Source organism: Lutjanus erythropterus, chromosome 13 (genome assembly GCF_056507025.1).
Source record: "Lutjanus erythropterus isolate fLutEry1 chromosome 13, fLutEry1.hap2, whole genome shotgun sequence".
Taxonomy (NCBI): Eukaryota; Metazoa; Chordata; class Actinopteri; order Lutjaniformes; family Lutjanidae; genus Lutjanus; species Lutjanus erythropterus.
Window position 1 is genome coordinate 18,258,807 of NC_139329.1, and position 21,861 is coordinate 18,280,667.

The window sequence follows — 21,861 nt, forward strand, 5'->3', positions numbered from 1 at the left end:
ATGACCAATACAGATGGCAATTATTAGTAACCAATAACCAATATTTGCAACCATTATACAGTATATTTGGAGTAAAAATGATTTTTTTTTTTTCAGTCAAAATTAAGAATAACACAAATTCCAACACAAAACGTTGTTGAAAGACCTTACGTAGTAGGGGATGTAATGGGGAATGTTGATATCAAAATGAACCAAATGCCTCCCCATTATTAACCTGACATTGAACCACTAGGGGTTGTTCAGTTGAATATGTTCATCTAGTCTGTAGGAGTGTCACGATTCTCCAAATTCCCAATTCAGTTTGACTTTCAACTTTCTTTTGTCAGCATTCAGTTTGATTTTCATTTGAACTTATTTTTCAGGACTAACATCTACAGTCATTGTTAGACTGTCAAGTCTTGATTTGTAAACATTAACAGATCATTGGTTTTATGCCCTGGCATCTGTCTTTTACATTTTCTGATTTTTATTTCAAAAGAGTGTGACATACAAACAAAAAGAAGCATATGTTTAACTGGAATAGAACTTTTCAGCCTTTGTCCAATCAGATGATGTTGTGGGGGGAACATTGAATAACAAGGTGACTACAGACAGAGAGAGGCAACTGAATCAGAAATAAAGTAGCACGAAAAAATCAATTAATCATATTGGCAACCAAATTTAATTAAAAAAACAAAACAAAACTGATGATTGCAGAAATATAGAACATTCACAGTTAAAATGTATAGACAAGCAGTCTGTGTGACTGTATATACTGTATGTATATCTTAGAAACTTTGTATATACAGATCCATTTATTGTAGTATTCCTATTTTATCTTACCTTATTTATTTCCATTCTGTTTTTATACTTGTGCTACAATTTCCCCGCTGTGCTGCTGGCTCAAATTGTGTTTACATCATATCTTATCTTAGTTCATTAATGATAACCTGCTGGTAATACAGGGAGAAAAACTGCAAGCGAAGTGACAAAACAGAAACATTTAACCTAAAGCAAGCTTCACTGAGATTGAGCTGGAAAGTGTGAAGTATTTAAGGTGACTGAAATGCAAAAAAACAGAAACTGACCTGGTTAGTATAGCTGTTTAGTGATGAGATCTGCTTATTTGCATATGGCTGTCTTATGTAAGCAGCTCTGTAGCTACAGGCTACCTACTTTACCAGCACTGCAGTCATTACAGTAATGACATAAGCTTCGGATAGCCATATTATAATAGCAGGACAAATGAGAAGGATGCATGGCTCTGGTGAACAGAGTGAAGCATTCTCCATGTACTGTGATCATCATCATACGTACTGAATCCAAGCAAACAGCATACATCGATTGAACTCTTTGGCATATAATCGAAATTCTAAGTAGCACTTCCACTAAGCGTCCTATTCAAGTTACTGTGTTGTCAAGTATATGCAAATAATTGAGTCATTAGCTGTATCATCCCTCCTGTCCGACCAGCTTAGACCGTAATTACACAATTTCTAAGAACTATTATCTGGTATCCTTTCTGGGTTTCTCTCCCTCGCTCCATCCTGTGGGATGTAAATGTTTTATGCTGCTGGTGGCGTGGAGCCATGGCTGCAGCAGAGGGTGGGTGACCCAGTGCAGTTTGCTGCTATGCAGAGACAACCTCCTTCCCTCCCTCCTCCCCGCCCTCCCTCCCATGTGTCTTCCCTTCCCTCCCCGCTATGCAGAGTGTTGCTTGGAGACAGAGCTTAGATTCCCTCCTCCCTTGTTCTATGCCACCTCTCCTCTCTCCTTTCCCCTTAAAGCTTCCCTTCCTTCACTTTCTGCCTCTCTGTCTCTCTCTCTTCTCTGCCGAGGTGACTGGGAACGGGGATTTAGCTCAGGGATGGTCGGTTCTGTGGGTTAAGCTCTCGGCATAAATCTCTGCTTGATATTTTGCCTCTTCCACTTTAATCCACCGACAAAACACATTATGGATAGCAAGCAAAGCCCTGCTGTAACAAAGCTGTTTCTGCGTAGCATGTGAGGAGACTTCCAGAGGAAAAGAGTAGATGTATTTTGCTAGTGCCAGAGAGGTCATACAGTAGTAAATAGAGCCTGACGATATATAAGTTGGCCAATATTATCCTGCCTATCACAGCTATGTGAGGGATAATGTTGTTGAAAGTATCAATACTTTGATACTTTTTCAATACCACATGTTCAAAACAATACAATGTCTCTTAATTATAGTACTGAATGTACCAAGGCCAAAAAAAAAGATCTAAATGCTCTTACAGACTTCAGTTCAGTTCAGTCTTCGTTTTCCTGTCTGAAACTTAGCTTGCAGCTAAACCAGACAGCGTTCAGTCAGTTTTTCTGTACCAGGACTTGGTGAATGTTATGTGTTGTTGTGTGGCCAGGACCATGGTATCAAAAGAGGTATCAAGTATCTTTTTTTTATATACCAGTATTGCATCAAAGTTTAAAATTCTGGTATTGTGACAACTATAGTAAGGGATAATGTATAGGGAGCAGGTCATTATGGCGACATAAACCCTGACAGAGTGATGCAGGACCCTGACACAAAGGGCTTATCATATGACTAAGACCACTTACTTTAAAAAATCAATAATTTGACATGAAATATTGATTTAAGAATGTTTTACTGGTCCTCCAGAGCATATAATTAGAACTACATCCATAGTAATGATCTGTTATTCATAGCAACAGACTGTTATACAGAAATAACAGACCTTAGACTGCTGCAAATTATCAATCAAAATCAAGTACTTAAAAAAGCTGTGTAATAAAATGGTCCATATCGTTTTTGACATTGCATAATTTATATTTTGATGTTTTATGAGCAGCATTTTATGCATATGTAATCATATTTCTTAATTCGGGCTTAATACATACTTGTAATTTGTATTTTTTTTTTTTATTTATGACATTTACAATTCTTAAAAATATAAATGAAGGTTTACTGTTTCATTATCCTGCCTCCATTTTATATCTTTGCAACAGGTGTTAACCTTTTTTGAGAGACCATAGTAAAGATGCCTGTTTATGTATATATTCTATATAGAGCTGCATCAATTAATTGATTAATCAATTGGCTGTCAAATATTTTCATAACTGATTCATTGGTTTGAGCTTTTTTTTTTTTTTTTCTTAAATGTGAACATTTTCTGGTGTGTTTTCTCCACTATGACAGTAAACTATATTTGGCTTGTGGATAAAATAAGACATTAGATGTCATTTTGGGCTTTGGGGAACACTTATTGATATTTTTAACAATTTTCTGACATTTTATGGATCAAACAACTATCGACTAATCAAGAAAATAACTTTCACTGAATTGACAATGAAAATAATAGTTGCAGCCTTAATTCTACATTTTTTATATTATATTCTTTATAAAGAATGTCGACAATATATCAATATCAGAATTTTTTTTACCTCCTAACACTGGCATTGACATTGGCCCCAAAAATCCAGTAGTGGTCAGGCTTTAGTAGTAAATCATGCATCAGTGCCCTGTTTCTCCTCTCTCTCCTTCACACAAACACACATCAGGCACACATCAGCAGCAGCCCTGACTGCTCACTTCACAAACAAGAAAGCACAGGGCAGAGATAGTGTCGTTCCTTGTTAAGTTACATCATTGCCCAGAGGAAGTAATCCTGCTGACGTGGGATGGATAGGACACACACCCTGTTGCCCTCTGACTGCGTGTGCATGTACATTTAAATAAGAGAGACAGAAAGGCGAGACAGAGAATTTCATGAGTTCACATGGTATTTGATTTTGCCTGCATCAGTCGAGTGGGGGACGTTCTGTCGGCTCATCATCATCATCAGCAAGCCCTCCCTCATGCAGAGAGAGGCTTTTGGTTTTCTGTCAGTATGAGTCGGTTATACTGGGCAGCATGTCTTTGATGTTTAGGAAGAACAGCCAATCTAAACAGTGAGATTATCCTCCGGCCCCAATCCCCGGCTCTGATTAATTCCGATTCGTTATGGGGTTCAGGTCTTAATCTGTGTAACCCTTTAGATCAGTACTTAGCCTTTGTAACAGGAGCACACACATACATGTGAACAAAAACAAATAGACACACACATGCGATGCCTTAAAATAGCTTCCTCCGTAATCCAGATGTGAAGGCAGGCAATTAAAGATCATTCACATGGGTTTGTTACCACCATCTCATTTCTTATCTCTGAGGAAACGCTAATTGCTGGCCAAAAGCTCAGGCTGTCTTCTCTTACTATCACTGAATGTCACAGAGGGTTAGATTTGACACTGTGTTTTCAACCATATGATTAGTTGTCTTTTTTCTTGACCTTTAATTTTCTTTAACCCTGCATATCAAGATAACAAGCAGAGAGACCACAACAGAGGAAGCCTCTCCGTTATTTGTCTCTGAATCTTTCTCTCCCACACACACACACCCTGCTGCTTTCTGCCTCGTCTCAGCCCAGATTCTTCACTTCCTGTCTCTCTAACATCCATCTCTGTCTCTACAGAGCTCTGATTGAACACCATGAGCACATGCATAATTTAGTATGTGGCGATGCAATGGTGTCTGTGTCTCAGCTGTGGTGCTACCCTGAGTTTAAAATGTGGAAATTTACAGACACGCTGATAGATGGAGGCCATCACTCACTGGGTGGTCTCCATTAATGGTGGGCTAATCGACATCTGTCATACATTCCAGCATAAAAAATCACCCATATTATGAGCTATATTTGGTAAATGGGCTTTACGTGGGAAAACATGCCACACACAAAGACACAATTTATACTCACATTGGAAAAACAAAATAAATGTGTTACATATGTGAGGATAGTGATTGTGCAGGCATAGCTTTGTTTACTGATAAGGATGTGAGCTAAATGCAAATTTTCCTTTTCTATCATTTTAAACGAGTAATGTTCAATATGTTTACTGTACTACATCATAAAATGACCATAAGAGATTGAAGAAACATGCTACATTGAAATACTGGCTTCTCTGACAGCACCACTACAGCTAGCATGTTCTTCTTTTAAATTTCCAGTCTGGCGTAGAAGGTCTATTTTTGTTTGCCCACTTCACGTTTATATGTTATGGTTTAAATTATTATTCATCCTACTTATTATTATTAGTTACAGTTGCACTTGATGCCACATGTTGATTGAATAAACAAGTGTCTAATTATGAATGGCGAAAAAATCATTAATATATTTTCAGGAGGAGTAGATGTTTAAAACGGTTAAATGAAGTAATATATAAATGGAGTCTGGCAGGCAGTGAGCAGGCTTAACTTTATACTGTGATAGACAATTCACACATTTATAAACAACTGATCAACTTACAGTGTAGGACTCTTCATCGCTTGTCAGTGTCAAAGTATAATGTTGTGATTGTCTCGCACTCATCTAGGGTCATTGTCCCTGCAGCCTGCAGGCAACCTCAAGCCTCAAGTCTGGGGAGGCGAGGGCAGGGGGAAACAATGCTCTAAAGTGTATATTAAACCTATTTAATATATTGTCTGTGGCTCCAACTCACTATTTAGACTGCAGTAGTAATTTTTGAATGCTAGAGATGTGTGTTTTACAGTGCTGCCTGACTGATCTAAGACTAATGGTTTTGCAGGTGTATATATGGAGCTCAACAATGCATTGATGAATGTTTAGACAGAATTTTTACGCCATTAGAAAGACCCCTTCCAAAATAAAACACCAAACCAAACAACTGACAGAAAACTGATTTCAGCCATGGCACAGAGGAAAAGATCACTCCCACGGATCTGCTGTAACTGGCCAACACTACATTCGAGGGCTGCAGCTAATGATTATTTTCAGTATTTTTGACTTTGTATTTTGTTAGCTTTTACAGTGATCAAGAACAAACACAGATGTTTAGGGTTTCCCAACCATTTTTGTGGAGAACCAGCACACAGAGACAGTATACATTAATTTGTATCTTCAGGACACATCTCCTTGTATGAATACCTGTCTAAGTGTTAGGGATGTCCCGCTACAACTTTTTCACTTTTGATACGATAACGAAAAATGCTCATCACTATCTCGCAGAGTCCAAAGTGACGTTCAAAACCCAAAGTCTCTTCATTTGCCATTGTAAATCACAAAGAAGAGCAGCAAATCTGTACATTTAAGAAGCTGGAACCAGAAAATGTGTAATATTTTTGCTTGAAAAATGAATCCATGATCAATCAACAGCTGTATATTAGTCTCCGCAGGGATGTTTGGCACCTCCATCAAACCAAACCCTTCCTGTTTTCTGTTCGACTTGCCGCCTGTTAGATCTTAAAAGACCACTTAATTCTCAGCCTCCACTTCTCTTCTCTGAGATTTACGAGTCCCCAACGTCCTCATCATACGCAAAGCCATGCAGTCAGTGTTCACTTGAGGATCATGTTCTCAGTTCCTCTCATCTGCACTTACCTCTGTCCTCTGGTCAGCTCAGTTAGCAAGATGTCCCTGTGGTTCAACACTTCTCTGTGCTGTATAGCTGAGGTGCCAGCGTCTTCTGATGTGCAGCAGCAGAGTCAGTAAATATAGAATAAGCAATGCTGGACAAGTCTGTGGTCTGATAATTGGAGATCAAAAAGATGCTCTGCCTTCATCTTTTTTTGTTACCGTTATATCTCTTTGTCATAGTCTTAGCTGTAAGCAGAACTGCTTAAATAAATAATATAAATAATAAATAAGTGTATTTATGATTGTAGACCAATACAGTTTCTGTGCATTTGGGTGTGTCTCTGTGTGATACGAGGAATACCATTTCAACTAATTTAATTTCCATTGACTGCAGTTGTGCTCCTCAGTGCTTGTGTGTGTGCGCAAAAGGGCTAAGCTCATTCACAACACCAGCCCTGCAAGCAGCAGAACATGCTTGCATAAGTCCGCTGGGTGACAGAGGAGGAGGGACACTCATAGGGCTGGATGGGATGTCCTTGGGAACTGGAGGCCACGGGGATCGATTCTCGCCAACACACAACTCTTATTTATAGTTCCCTCTCTTTCTTTAAGCCTGACGGACTGTCTGTCAGGTGGCCTTACTAAAAGGATCTCTCCTGACAGTGCAGATTATTCTCCCAGGCAGATGTGGCATTTTCACAACCCCACTGATGGATCTCTGGGTTTTTACACTGTCACGGAGTTATAGGTCACATATCCCCGGTGATGGATTATAATGGGTCAGTGTGAGGAAACAGTGAACAGATTGTGAACTGAGAATGTGAATAATAATTGATTGAAAGATTTTTAATTACACAACAAAACATTTCATCACATCTTAACAGCTAAATCGCAGAAAAAATAAATATGCTAATACACAGTCACATGTACTCTCTGGGTAATAGATTGAGTGTTGATTTCTGTTGCTGTAGCATAAAGTGGATGCGCCAGGCGTCAGCAGAATTGTGTGAGAGGGTGAGGTTTGATTCCCCCATTAAAACGACCGCACTGAGAGGCAGAGAAACTGCTGCGCTGTTCAAACGGTAAACCAGATAAATCCATCCTTGTGTTTGCATTGTCAAACTCAAAGTAGAGAGGAGATGATCAGAACAAAACAAAGTGTTGGTAGTATTGTAGTGACCATGCACTCTGTCCTGGAAATTATGATGTAATAGCTTTTATTGATATTAGCATGAGCAATGCTTTTCACTCAATGCTTTTAGGCTTATCATGGAGTGATGATGTTGGTGTGATGTCACTTCTGTCTGCTTTGTAATGCTGAACGTAGGTCAAATACATCATATACCATCTGTCTAACTCAAGATCCTCTGTCTCTTCACCTCATTTTATGCGGCCAAATATACATTTTGGATTTGAAAACTTGCTTGTTTGGCTTCACATAACTATTTGATTTTGATTCTGATTCAGAGTGCTATGATGAGATTATAAAACATTACAAAACAGCTATACATCTTTTTTTTTCCTCACTGTGTAAACATAGTACATTTTCATAGAGTAATGATCCATAATTAGTTAAGTTGAGACAGAACTTGCATACAGTGGGGCTCTTGACCAGGTCTCCTTTCCCTTTAATTTCATAGATGCCAGAATGCTTCCTTATGCTAGCTTTTAAACCAGGAGGAGCCAGTCAGGTATCCATCTGCAGCCATCCTCACCAAAATTCAAGAAGTAGCCCTGTTTAGAACATGAACACAATGTACATGTTTACAGCTATGTTTCAGGGTTCAGCTGCAGGGACTTTACAGCCTGGTTTACAAAAAAATGTATTTGATTATTGACTTTTTTGCATCGATACATAATCTTTGAAGAGACAATCGTGATACATCTAATAATCGATTTTTTCCCCAACCCTGCATAGTAGACAGTGTGTGGTGTGTATCAATACGCTACTTCATGGATCGTGCTCCATCAATATACCTTTTATCTGGCATACATAAACACATACTTGCTCTTGGAGGTGTGGTCTATTAAACCTCAAAATCATTTAGTGCACCACTTTCCGGTAAACCAGCTGAAACCTGAGAGATATCTGATTGATCCACTCTCCTTTCATTGCCCCTCCTATGTTTTTCTTCTGTCTTTGTCTTACACACACACACACACACACACACACACACACACACACACACACACACACACACACACACACACACACACACACACACACACACACACACACACAGTCTCTCCCTCCTCTGAACAGTTCATCTTCAAGACCATTATTCTGCTCTCTGCAGGATTTTTGCAGTGTGGCTTTGTATTTAGCAACTTAATTGTTTCCACCTTTTCACCTTTATCTTTTCACAGTGAGGCTTCCTGATGCTGAAGGCTGCACTTAACTTCTCTGTGTTATATACACATACACACACTAATGTATTCATGCATTCACACACTCGCACACAGAAGACCCCGAGGCTACAGAAAGAGCATATCAGCAAAATGTGACTGTGGCTGTTTATGTGAACAGAGTGGCCCACTACAGTTCTTTGATGTGTGTGTCTGTGTTTTACAAATGCTCTCTGTGTAATCAAAGAACATTGTGTTGCATGCTGCCCATCTGTGCTCTCCTAGTTCTATTCATCTCTCAGACAGGCCTGGTCTTGGCAAAGCTTTTAAATGAAAAAGGAGGTAGCATCCAGTTGATAGAAGATAGCAGCTTTTTCCTTTGTGTCCGTGCTCTACATTGACAGGACACAGACAGGACACTGTCTGCTGTCAGAACAGAAGATGCTTTAATTAATGGGGCAATCGTCCTCTGTACCCCAGTATAAGTAACTCAGTTCAGTTCACTCTCATCCTCTGACTCCCGGCCACAGGACTCCCTCATCCTGGAGAAGAATGACATGCACCACCCAGTCTGCTCCTTCCAGGACGACTTCCAAGAGTTTGAGATGATCGACGATGAAGATGAGGATGACGATGAGGAGGAAGAGGAAGAAGATGAAGAAGTGGACCCAGATGCACCCCCGTCTCCTTCTGCCTCTCCTCCTCCCTCCCCGACTCTTGGCACTCTAAAGAGCAGGCCCACCACACTGAACCTCACCACTGCTGTGTCGCAGGTGAGCAGACTGAAGCTCTCGTCCCAAACACACACTAAACACAGTTTGATTCTTTGGCTTTGTAATAATGCAGCGCAACTTTGTTGAATATCTCCCTCTCTACCTTCTCATTAGGATTCACTGAATAATAACAGCAGCCTGTCCCCAAAGAAAGGAAGCTGGCAAGACTCATTACGTAACCCAGCCTCACAGGGTGAGTACATGATTAATTATCTTTAATACATTTTGATGTGGACTATGACTATGTTTTCTTTGCATTTATTACCCATTTGGTAACACTTTATAATAACCATTGTTAATAAATGGTAAATTGCTAGTTAATAGAACTTTGGTTAATAGTCATTTTACTGTTAACAAGCATTCAATTAACATTGCTTTATGTATGCTTTATAAACCATTATTATATAAATTATATACATAATTTGGGGGTACAGCCTTTGTTTTTTCATCCTTATGTGACATGCAGTATTGTATCCAACACTAATTATTTTATCTGTACAGCACTGAATTTGCTAGGGGTGTCCTGAACACCTTTCTCACCAATCCAAGCCAATTGATTATCTCAGGAAATTAAGACTCATGCAGTATTTAGACACTGGAGGAAATGTGAAATGCTTTACTTAATAGTTTCTCAAAGTGTGACAAACCTCAGAAACATTCTGTGTGGACCTTGAACATGACATACAATGGATACATTATAGTTTGAAGTTGAGCAACTTGAGTCACATGATTTGACTGAAGTCCGAGAAGTCACGAAGTTGAGGACTTGAGACTTGCTTGACTAGTATTGTTAAAAGATTCAACTTAACTTTGATTTTGACTTTAACTAGACTTTCTAACTTGCTTGAGAACTGAAAGTTAAACGTGAGACTTACTTCTTCCTAATATAATATAATATAATTTATCCTATTCCATGCTGAATTTAATTAGGTCCATTTATCTGTAGGTTGTAAGCTGTGTGTAGCATGAAGGAACTACATCTCTAATTTTGTTGTGCAAACCCGTGTTGTATAATGATAATAAAATGATTGATTCCTTAATAGTATAATATAATATAATATAATATAATATAATATAATATGATAAAACTCATACCTAATAAAAATGAATGAGAAGGTCAATTAGAAGGACAGAATTAAACATGAAAACCATAAAGAAATAATGATGTTCCTCAGCAGTCAATGTACAGCATTTTCAAGGCTTTTCATTTTTGAAATTACTGTCCCAGATTGGAAGATACATTGCTGCCTTGTTGTATAAACCGCCGGCGTTACACACAAAACAAATATCTACTCTTCCTCCAGGCCGTCTGTCTCCAACCCACTCATGTCTGGAGGATGGTAGCCATGTGACAGGCCAGTGCCCAGCCTCTCCAGTTTCCCAGGCACCAGGGTCTCAGAGCAAAGGTACTCCACCAAAACAGACAGGGGAGGGCGGGAACCCCCAGTCCCCTCACAGGCCCCTCCTTTGCGACATGGAGGGCAACAGGCGGGAGAGGCCCGAATACGGTAACAAAAAGGCCAACCCAGCCAGATTAGAGCTCATTCCATTAACATCAGTGTTGTGTAGTGCTGTGATGTGAATTCAATGATGTGATGTGAATTTAACTTGTTCAGTAATATATATGTTCAGCAAAACACTGTCATGTTGATTCTCAAAAAACAACTTGCACTAGCTTACACCAGGGAATCAAATTACTGTAGTGTTAATGAAGAAGCGTTTGCTGAACTGACCCATCCCACATTGTTTTTTTTAACTGATAAACTGAAGGAAAATACATGAATATCATTTATTGTTGTTATGCCCTTTCTTTTTCTGTGCTGTCTTTAATTCACCCTTCCTAAGTTCAGCCACATTTTGCTCTGTGCTCCAGAACCTCTGTCAACTTTCTCCTGTCCCATTTCCTGCAGGCCTACTTTATGCTATGTGCTAAGTTCATCTATTGAAAGAAAAGATATGACTACATTTTGCTATTACAGGTCCCCCAGCAACTTCAGCAACTTTTCCCCATATTAAATTCGTTTTTTCTTTCAACACAGATGAGCCTGGCACATAGCATATCTAAGTATGGGGGATAGGAAAGGAGGAATTTGAACAAGGTCCCACTGGGTACAAAGCTTTCCCCACTGTTATTGGAGCACAGAGCAAAATTACTTTGTCCAAATTGCCTCTAAAACTCCTTTGTCTTGTCTACTTTCTTTTTTCATTTTCACATCATCAACCCCATAATCTACAATTTTATCTTGTATTTTCATTCTCTCATAGCCTCTATTGTTTCTCTTCACCTTTTTATCTTCACAGGCTCGTTTGGTCAACACAAGTCCCACCCTTGCTCTGGCAATGTCCCTGAGCCAAAGGCAGACCCTTCAATCCAGACAGCAAGGGTACCTTCTGTAGACGAGCACTCCCAGTGTTCAGACACAGAGGTGGACCATGACCTCAACAGCGACCACAACCACAAACACATTAACCGGCGTCCCACAGACACCTACACAATCACCAGCGAGTCAGGTATGGAGCCAGAGAATGACCTAGACCCAGATGGAACCAGTCACTGCTTGTCATCCACTGCACCCATGGGAGCCAATGACGGTGCCGATACACCCTTGTCAGATGAGGAGCTGGAGAAGGACTTTGAAGTGGAGTTCATGTGTAAGGAGACCTATGATATGGTGTGTAAGGAGAATCAGTCGTCATATGTTGAATTCCCCTCCATTGAACCCTCTGAGCCTGCCTCCTTCTCTAGCTATGTGTCCTCAAGCCGCTCAGACACTCTTGACCAGTCCAACAGTTCAAATGCTCCAGCTTCTACCATGGAGGCAGCCGCTAACGACTCCACCTCTCCGTCCTCAGACCCAGGGATAGCAGATATGAACCAGCAGGGTTACTTGACGTCCGACCAGGACAAGGACCTTAGCTCTCCAGGCTCTGACTCTGACATTGAAGGTGAGCTGGAGGCAGCATTTGCCTGTGGAGGTCCTGTGGTCTCCAACATGATCTCCTCTATCTCAGAGACAGAGCTGGACCTGACCAGTGATGACAGCAGCAGCGGACGCTCATCTCACCTCACCAACTCTATTGAGGAGGCCAGCTCACCTACGTCAGACCAGGAACTGGACCTGGACACAGAGTTAGAGCAGGACAGTGGCATTGTGGGGCTGAAAGCGACTCTACTTCTGGGCCAGCCTGACCCAATCAAAGAAGGGTCTCCTCTGCCTTCTCCTTCCCCTCTACCCTCACCCACTATTGCTACACCATCACCTGTTGACTCGCCCATCTTACCTCCTGAGGCCTATGATGACGGTCAAGCTCTGATGGGGCTGCAGAATGTGGACGATGAACTGTCCTGTGAGCACCAGGCTGACCCGGATGAGACTCTGCCTCCAGCCCAACGCTGTGAAGACAGCCTGTCCAGACAGATGGTGCTGCAGATAGAACCAGATCACAGCCTAGAAAGCTTCAAACGATCCTTCTACCTTCCAGTAGGACCCAGGCTAATGCCCAGTGCGGACGAATATGATGGAACCAGTGAGGGAGACTCCGAATCAGAAAGCGAAGATGAGTTGAGCGAGAACTCAGACTCGCCCTGGCTGCTCAGCAATCTGGTTAACAGGATGATCTCAGAGGGCTCGTACCCAATAAGTTGTCCCGAGGACTGCTTCAAGAGGAAGGTGTCTGTATCAGACACCATCTCACCATCCTCAGACATAGGAGATGGAGATGGTTTCAATGATGAGGAGCAAGAGAAGAAAGCAGACATGGAAGGATCAGAAGAAGAGAGGAGGAAGAGTGTGGAGTCCTCAAAAGAAGGAGGAGCAATGAGTGCCTGTCTCTATATGAACAACCCTACTGGTGACACCATAACCCCCCTGATTTTGGAGCGCTGTGCAAACAAATCCTTGTATACCACTAAAGACTCTGAGAAGAACTTAACAGACAAACCATCTAAGAATGCAACGAGACAGGAAGAAGATGTAGAACCCAATAATGACTTGATGATGCTAGAAGGGAGGAAGGATCTAGACTCACCAAGCCTCAGTGAGAGTGTGGTCAGTGACAAGGACGAAGGACGAGAAACAGAGCCCAGGCCAGCAAGCCGTTCCTCAGCATCTCTTGAGCGTATCACTGAGGTTAAACACAGCCTGACGCTGGATATACCCACCGCCCAGACTAACCGCTGCTTCAGCCTCACCTACTCCACAGATAATGATGAAGAAGAGGATGACGGGGACTCTTACCCATTCCTGGGTGGCTTGAGGAAGCAGTCCTACAGGGGTAGTGACTTAGAGCTGGATAGTTCACCACCCATTGATTCCAGTGTGCAAGACCATCCCTTATCTGACCATGACCTCCCACTGTGTGAGAAAGATGTGGCTCTGAGGCCACCAAATGAAGATGATGGACTGGCCTATGACTCTATGAAGTATACGCTAGTGGTGGATGAGAATACTACGCTGGAACTAGTCAGTCTCAGAAGGTATAGTCTGACAATACTATGTGTGAAGTCAAAGAATAAAATTGACCGTTATCTACTACTTTATTTCTATGGGAGAACGAAAGTAGTTCCAAGGTCTGTGGATTATTTTGAGTAACTGAGTCATAATCTCTGCAAAGAGACATTGCTTTTGAGTTTTTCAAACGTATTTTTTGGTGCTTTGAGCACCACAAGCTGAGTGTCATCTGCTTCCATTATATTTGAGAGTAAACTCTAGCTGGTTAAATAGCACCACAGGCCAGAGGTAAAATATGTATTTTTGATTCTGGGGTGAGAACAAATGTACTACTATTTTCATTATTCTCCTTTCAGAAATAATATTTTCCAACATTTCCTCAATGTTTTTTTTTCCTGAATGTTGTGCATTTTACTGCTAAATAAAGCAGTCTTTAGTACTCTTGGCTGTTTAGCCCTAAACTTAGATCTGAAATCTTGTCCTCTTAGATGCACTTCCGTTCTGAGTGATGACAGTGAACTCTCCACACTGTGTGACGAGGAACCTTTGGAACCGGGAGAGGTTGGCTATGGTCGTGATGAGGATGAGGTGAGACCAGAACTTCTCAGTTCTTCTGAGGACTCCTCCCCTGAGGCTGACCTCCCATTCTCCAAGAAGTTCCTCAATGTGTTTGTCAACAGCACCTCTCGCTCCTCTAGTAAGTCTCACACTAGGCTATCTAGACACCACACCCTTTGGGAAAACACTCAGATATGTACTTAACAGTTAAATGTATTTTTCAGGGCTTAAAGGAATAGTTTGACATTTTGGGAAATACACATATTTGCTCTTTTCCCTTGAGTTTGATGAGAAAATCGATACAACTCTTGTATCTGTCAATTAAATATGAAACTACTATCAGGAGATGTTGGCTTAGCTTAGGCTAGCTGTTCCCTCTGTTTCCAGTCTTCCTGGGGATTGAATTAACTTATTTTCCTGGATGTCAAACTTTCCCTTTAACTTAAGTTAATATGTACCCTACAGCAAATCCATCTCAATACACCCATTTAAAAACCTTAATCCATCCCTGTGATCATTTATAAATCTGATAAAAAAAAAGTATATTATTGTAAATAACCTGTGAACTCTCTAAGTTTATGGGTGTTTACATTATTATGCAGATCATCATTTCATTATAAGTCTAACTAGTCCATTCATTGGTTATGTCTGTTGTTAACACAGAGACATTTATTATCAGAAAGTTTTAACTGAGTCAAACTGAATGAAAAAATATGTTAAATGCTAAATTGTGTTTATTAAAACAACAATCTACTTCAATTCTAAAGGTGCTTTGGTTTTCCTGTACTTTTGGACATAATGTTTGAGGAGAGAAAAAATAAAAAGGATAAAAAAAATCCTAACTTTTCAGGTCAGACATGACATAGGAAATGTAAATGTCCAGCACCTTGGTAGTTTACTTTTTCAAATCTGGCCCTTCTAAAAAAAAAAAAAAAGTCATTGCATCAGCCTGCCCTACAGGTTATGGCCCAGCAGCATTTTTGCTAAAATTGTCCACTCATCACTGTCTGCATGATATATGAACATGTGATCTAAATTTGTCACGGAGCCCACACAAGACTTATGGGAAGCCGGCTGCTTCCCAGTACATCCATCATCAATCAGTGCTCTCGTTTCAAGATTCATGTCCCTAATGAAGAGTGATTTGCATAATGAAAGACTCATTAGAAAGACTTTCATTTCTTTTTTGACAAATCCGTTTAGCTTCCTCACATAAAGTTTACATGAGAAATATTCTCCAAACAAATTACAGAATATAGAAAAATGTTTTCAGGTCATTAAAACAATCTAAGGGGTGTTTGTTTGTCATACAGGTACAGAATCCTTTGGACTTTTCTCCTGTACCATCAATGGAGAGGAGAGGGACCAGACACACAGGGCGGTCTACAGGTAAGACATTCTGCAGAACACTCATTTATCAGTGGGAACAATGTGAAATACAGAAAAAGGCAGACACATGATAATTATTATTATTTTTTTTTTATTGTAGTATTGGTATGGTTGGATGAATTGTGAATGCCATTACCTCAAATTTTCAAATGACATGTTCATGTCTTGTTGGAAATGTCTTAAAATAAACAATAAAACAATAAAATAAACAATATTTCTTCAAGGTTTCACGTTTTTCAGTGTGCTGTAGGGGTCATGTAGCAATAGCAAATGGCTAATTATGTTGGGAGGAGGGCAGATGTCCAGGTCACAGCTGGGCTCCGGAGCTTCAGGGTGGCCAGTAATAATCACATTAGCCACCACCTGTGTCTGTGCCTGTGTGTGTCTGTGCTTGTGTATGTGTGTGAGAGCGAGAGCGAGAGTGAAACAGAAAGCTGCATGCATGTACCTTATATAATTAAATATTGAACAAATAATTTTATATTTGTTTTACCACAGTCCTCTTCAGGTGTGTACCCACATTTCAAGCTCTTTGTCTCCCTCCACCCACTCCACCATCTTTTTGTGTCAGCTGTTTCATCACTCCTCTTCTTTTGTTCCCCAATGAGAGTCACCTGGAACTCAAACAGTTGCCTCACGATCAGAAAACTGCAGTCTATAAGGACACAACATTTAACAGATATGGATTTCTTTTTTTTGAACTCCCCCTCTCTGCTGCTCTCTGCAGGTTCATTCCTAGACATGCAGATGAGCTGGAGCTGGATGTGGATGATCCTTTATATGTGGAGGAAGAAGAGGATGACTACTGGTACCGAGGGTACAACATGCGGACAGGGGAGAGGGGCATCTTTCCTGCCTTCTATGCCCATGAGGTCATAGGCCAGTCGAAGGAGTTGTTGGGTGAGTTAAGAGAGATCATCCCCCGTCCTTTCCTCTGTCACATTATGAAAGTCAGAAGAATCACATGTTCCCTATGTATGTGTTCTAATTACATCTTGTAGGCATGAAAAGAAATCCAGCATGGATTGAGACTTTCAGCGTTCAGTTTTTGGGGTCTGTTGAGGTACCTTATCACCAAGGTAACGGCATTCTCTGTGCTGCTATGCAGAAGGTAAGCTAAGTGGAAAACAGCAAAACACATGCACAATCACGCAAAACAGACACAAGCATGTTATACTGTATGATATACTGCTGTGTTTCTTAAATAGGAGTACTAGTACCCTTATAGGTACTTTGGTGTGCTGCAAGAAGATATTTGATATGATATTTTGTTAAAATATTGTTTTAAACAATATTAGTCTAAAATAATTGTACTATATTAACTTAAATTAAAAATTGTAAATGTAATTTCATTGCAATCATTTGCTGCCAAAAACTGTCAACTGTTTTAAAACTTCACAGAAGAAGAAAGTAACAACTTGAATCATGTTTACTGTGAGCAGGAAGCTTGTTTTTGTATTGAAAGACTGATGTAAATCAAGACAGTGGATTTCTGGTTGAAACATAGCAGCAATACAGCTGGAAACATGAAGAAAGAGGTGCAAAAGAAAGCAAAAACAGGGCCAACAAAATACCATCGGTAGCAGGAAGAATATGTCTTAATGGGATTTACTTTAAAAAGCTGACAGTGATGGCATAGCGCTGTATTATTCTTTATGTAGGCATTTTTTTGCTACCAAAAATGTTTTGTTTTGAAAAAAAGTTTAAGAACCACTGCTATACTGTATGCAGTTTTAAAGCATTTTTGTTTTGACATGAAAGTATTTTCTGTCTGTTAGATTGCAATTTCAAGGAAACGGACGGTACATGTGCGACCTCCTTCTCTGTGTGAGTTGGAGATCAGCTTGCAAGGAGTGAAACTGATCATGAGCCTGGAGGATGAATATGACACCCTCGATGAGGTACGGACAGATAAATAAATTAATTCCATCAATTAATTACTTGGCCTAGTAATTCAATATCAATAATACCTTTATTATTAAATGGTATTGCATTGATACTTCATTGATTTAAGTCAACTTTTAAAAAATTTCTTTTTGTCTCTTTGTCTCTGTCCATCTGTAGTATGACAGATGTAGTCACTTCTTCCAGATGAAGAACATCTCGTTCTGTGGATGCCATCCGAGGAACAACTGGTAAACAACCATGCTGGTTTTCTGCCCTGGTTTTCAGTTACAGGTGGACATTGTATGTTCTGGCTGATTTCACTGTGATGTTTTCTTGTCTCTGCAGCTACTTTGGCTTCATCACTAAGCACCCAATGTTGAACAGATTTGCTTGCCACGTGTTTGTATCCCAGGAGTCCATGCGACCTGTAGCAGAGTGTGTTGGGTGAGTCCAGGACCACTTTCAGCCCCAGAAAAATGTCACAAAGCATTTATTTAAACGGAAATAGTGGTGCAGTGACCACCCTGTTGTATATGCATGCTGGTGTCACACTGATGATAGGCAACATATCTGACACCCCTGCCAAATGAGAGAAAATGTACCTTAAAGCTCCTTGCACACTATTTTAAGGAAACATGTTAATTCCAGAAACTGACAAACTTGCACACCATTTTCCGATTAAACATATCCCAGATTACATGATTAGATCAATTACTGTTGTAAGCCCTTTCTGATTTGACCAATTTACTCCACAAATGCACAAAATCAAAATCAATTTAAGTGTACGCTATATTTACAATATTCTGACTGCTTTGTTTTGCTGTCAGACAGCATTTTATGATGAGACATTGTCATTAAGCCAAATATCTCTCCAAACCTTCAAGACTCCGTACCTTGCAGAACACAGGACTTGCTAGCTTGCGTCTGTTAGTTTGTTTGTTCTATTTTAGTTTTAGAAGGATAGTTTGGATTCACCAACATCACACAATAACACAAATAAAGAAATACATCAAGGCAGCAGTAGACCTGCAAATCCCATGTTCTGTGACTGATTTAGCTTGTTTAACAGTACTTTCCCACTGGGAAAGGCTATCTGACAGCAAGGTGAAAATATTCTACATATAACATACACTTAATCTGATACTGATCTTTTTTAAGTGGAACCTTTCTTGCATCATACAACCCCACATCAAACAATCTGAACTATCCCTTTAATCCCTTTAAAAAGTGTTCTTTGATTGTTTGCTAAATCCTGGATTAAAGTCCACCTTTTCAACCATGATCCAGATTTATTTTGTAGCGTAGCCTTTTATGCGTCTGCATTTGTCTAAGGTTAATGACGACAGGCTTAGTCATGCCTGACTCAGCTGTATTGGGTTTGAATAATTTAAGATACACATACTTCACTGTCTCTGGAAGGAGTGTGGCACACAGCAGAGCATGGGATGATCTATCAGCTTCTCATCCTGCTCTGTCTGTGAAACAAACCCAACCACGAGGGCACAACTTCTGAAAAACAATTACCCTGCTTTGATTCAGCAAGAGTGCTTCTGTATTTGCAAAAGAATCATTTTAGTTTATTATTAGTTTTTAATTCAGCGTTCTTTGTGTTTGCACCAAGCAGCCATTTTTCAGTGAGGAGCCAGAGCATGACTGTGTAAAATCTGTCACTACAGGAAGGATTTACTGTGGAGGGCTGTCTGAACGTTACTCATGCTCTCACCTGTCTGTCTTTGCTGCAGACGAGCCTTCCAGGAGTACTACCAGGAACATCTGGAGTACGCCTGCCCCACTGAGGATATCTACCTGGAGTAAGAAGCGTTGCCATGACGACCATCTTCTTCCTCCACAGCTTGTGTATGTTCATCGAGTGTGCCACCAGAGGGCACTGTCAGTGGGGTCTTCTCTCCATTGTAAAATACTCTCCTGTAAACTGGGATGTTCATTTCTACAGTATGCTAGGCATTTGACTGATTTCATTCATCTCTCTCTTTGTTTATTTCCATCATCTCGATGGATTGATTGCCTGTTTTCTTTTATCTTTTTCTATGATATAAAAACTAAGACGCTGAGCACCTGTTTATTTAAAAGTTCCTCTTTTGAAATGAAAACAATATACCTACTACTGCTGTTTCACTTTTCAATGCATGGCTAGTAGGGTTACTGCACACAGACACACCAAGAAATACACATATCCAAGTGAATGGCAAGCAGCTCAACAATCAGCGAGGCAATGGTGTAGAATCACAAGGTTGGCATTTAGTTAACTGTAAATATGTATTTGTTCAAACTGCTAATTTTGATTTCTACTGATAGTGACATTGGAGCAAAAGTAGAGAGAGTACAGTGAACTGTCCTTGGTCCAAGCTTACCCCCGTGTCACGTACAAGACGTAGTGTGTGTTGTAAATAAATGTATAGAAAGTAGACATACAGGCGCCTCATCCAGACTAATTAAGAAACACTCACAGCTGAGAGTGATGGAGGGGATTTGTTTCGTTGTGGGCATTACTGACTCACTCTGACAGGAGGAACTGCAGGTGCAAAAGATTTTAAGACTTGTATAATGACTAGGAATGAACTTTGAATGTCATTAAGCCCTGCAGATATTTTATTCAGCTTGGATTAGGTGCAGTAACTGTCAGCACATTTGGATGAAAACGACAGAACCGTTTTACTTTGTCCCGTCCTCAAAGTTGCACTGCTTGCTGACCTTCACCATGGGGGAGCTTTCATAGGAAATCATTCAATTGTAACTAAAATTGCAAATCATAGATCACTGTATGCATTGCTATGATTGATGTGACTTTCAGGTCAAAGAAAGCTCTCTGAAAAGCCATATTCTCACACCTCTGACTGTTTAACTCTGGTTTTTAGTGACGTGTCCTAGTCTCCATTTTCTTTTGACTTGGCAGTTTCAATGAGGGAAAAGGAGCGACTAGATTGACTGGTAGCCACGTGTCAGTAATGCTGTATTGTAGAGTGTCCGCCTACTGTACAGTGAGGGCGTCCTGCTAATACTCGGTCCTGGTATCACAATGTAATCAAACCTTTAATAAAGCATTAAAAGGGAGGTTTTATAGTTCTGTAAATGGTTAGATCTTTTTTTAAAGTGTGATGGATAAAAGGGATGGCAAAATGTTTCCACATTTAGTTACTGCCTTTAGTCTGGTCAAAAGTTAAAGGGGCAGTTCACCCCAAAATCAAAATTTCATCTGGCCTGTAGCACTGTTTATGCATCTAAATAGGTTTGGTTTGAGTTGCAGAGTTTTGGAGATATGGGTATACTTCCCACCCCTCCCAATTGTCCTGGGAGAGTTTTTTATTGCCCTCTTATGATTTCCTCCCACTATTCTCCCATTTGTCTCATGATTTTTTCTGACCTGTTTCTGGACCTGTACCGTCAGTATAAGCCTGTCCTCCTTAGTGAGTGAGAGATGGAGAGAGAAATGAAGAGAGGAGAAAGAAATTCTCAAATTAATTTCAGACATCCTGGAAAGAACAATAGCTGCAGTGTTAAAGAGAAGGGACACAGCAGCCTAACTAACATACCCTTAGAAAAATCATTTATAAAATATTTATTTTATTTTATTTATTCATTTTATTCGTAGTATCAGTTATAGGTCACATATTTATAAAATGTGAATTTATTATTTTGCTATTTTAATTCTTTAAAAGTCAGCAAAATAGAGGAAACATGGGGGTGGATCCCCTCCCACTTTTGTTTCAAAATCCTCCCTATTTTTGAGGTCACAAGTGTGGATATCAGCGTTGAGACGTCTGCCTTATGTGACTAAACAGCACATATAGTAAAGTAGTAAAGAAAGAAGTTTGGCGTGTAGATGACCTTGAGTAACCCAACTGAAATTATCCAGATGGATTAACAGGACTACAGGCCAGAGAAAAAAGTAGGAGGAGTATTTTTGATCTGGGGGTAAACTCTCCCCTTTAAGCATCATTTGCATATTACACAATAACCTCATCTGGGGTTGTTGTAACATCACCATAGCTTACAGGCTAGCACCTTATATCGGGGAGGAGATACATTTAAAAAATCTGACTTTCCAGGCATCCCTCGTTGTTCTTTCAG

The 21,861-nt window shown here is 40.1% G+C and overlaps 1 protein-coding gene across 2 annotated transcripts in view; it reads left to right on the forward strand.

Moving 5' to 3' along the window:
* The window catches only part of mapk8ip2 (mitogen-activated protein kinase 8 interacting protein 2), a 38,005-nt gene extending 18,161 nt beyond the window's left edge, over window positions 1-19,844 (forward strand). The window contains exons 3-14 of one of the 2 annotated variants that reach the window (XM_084734574.1): window positions 9,245-9,487; window positions 9,602-9,680; window positions 10,792-10,995; window positions 11,789-13,964; window positions 14,427-14,635; window positions 15,810-15,885; window positions 16,613-16,785; window positions 16,887-16,996; window positions 17,664-17,786; window positions 17,950-18,020; window positions 18,118-18,216; window positions 19,515-19,844. In XM_084734574.1, coding sequence (XP_084590700.1) covers window positions 9,245-9,487; window positions 9,602-9,680; window positions 10,792-10,995; window positions 11,789-13,964; window positions 14,427-14,635; window positions 15,810-15,885; window positions 16,613-16,785; window positions 16,887-16,996; window positions 17,664-17,786; window positions 17,950-18,020; window positions 18,118-18,216; window positions 19,515-19,587 — 3,636 coding nt within the window. In that variant the 3' untranslated portion in view covers window positions 19,588-19,844. The remainder of the gene's footprint in view (window positions 1-9,244; window positions 9,488-9,601; window positions 9,681-10,791; window positions 10,996-11,788; window positions 13,965-14,426; window positions 14,636-15,809; window positions 15,886-16,612; window positions 16,786-16,886; window positions 16,997-17,663; window positions 17,787-17,949; window positions 18,021-18,117; window positions 18,217-19,514) is intronic. The other variant, XM_084734575.1, reaches the window with a different exon arrangement.
* The last annotated feature ends 2,017 nt before the right edge of the window (window positions 19,845-21,861 follow it).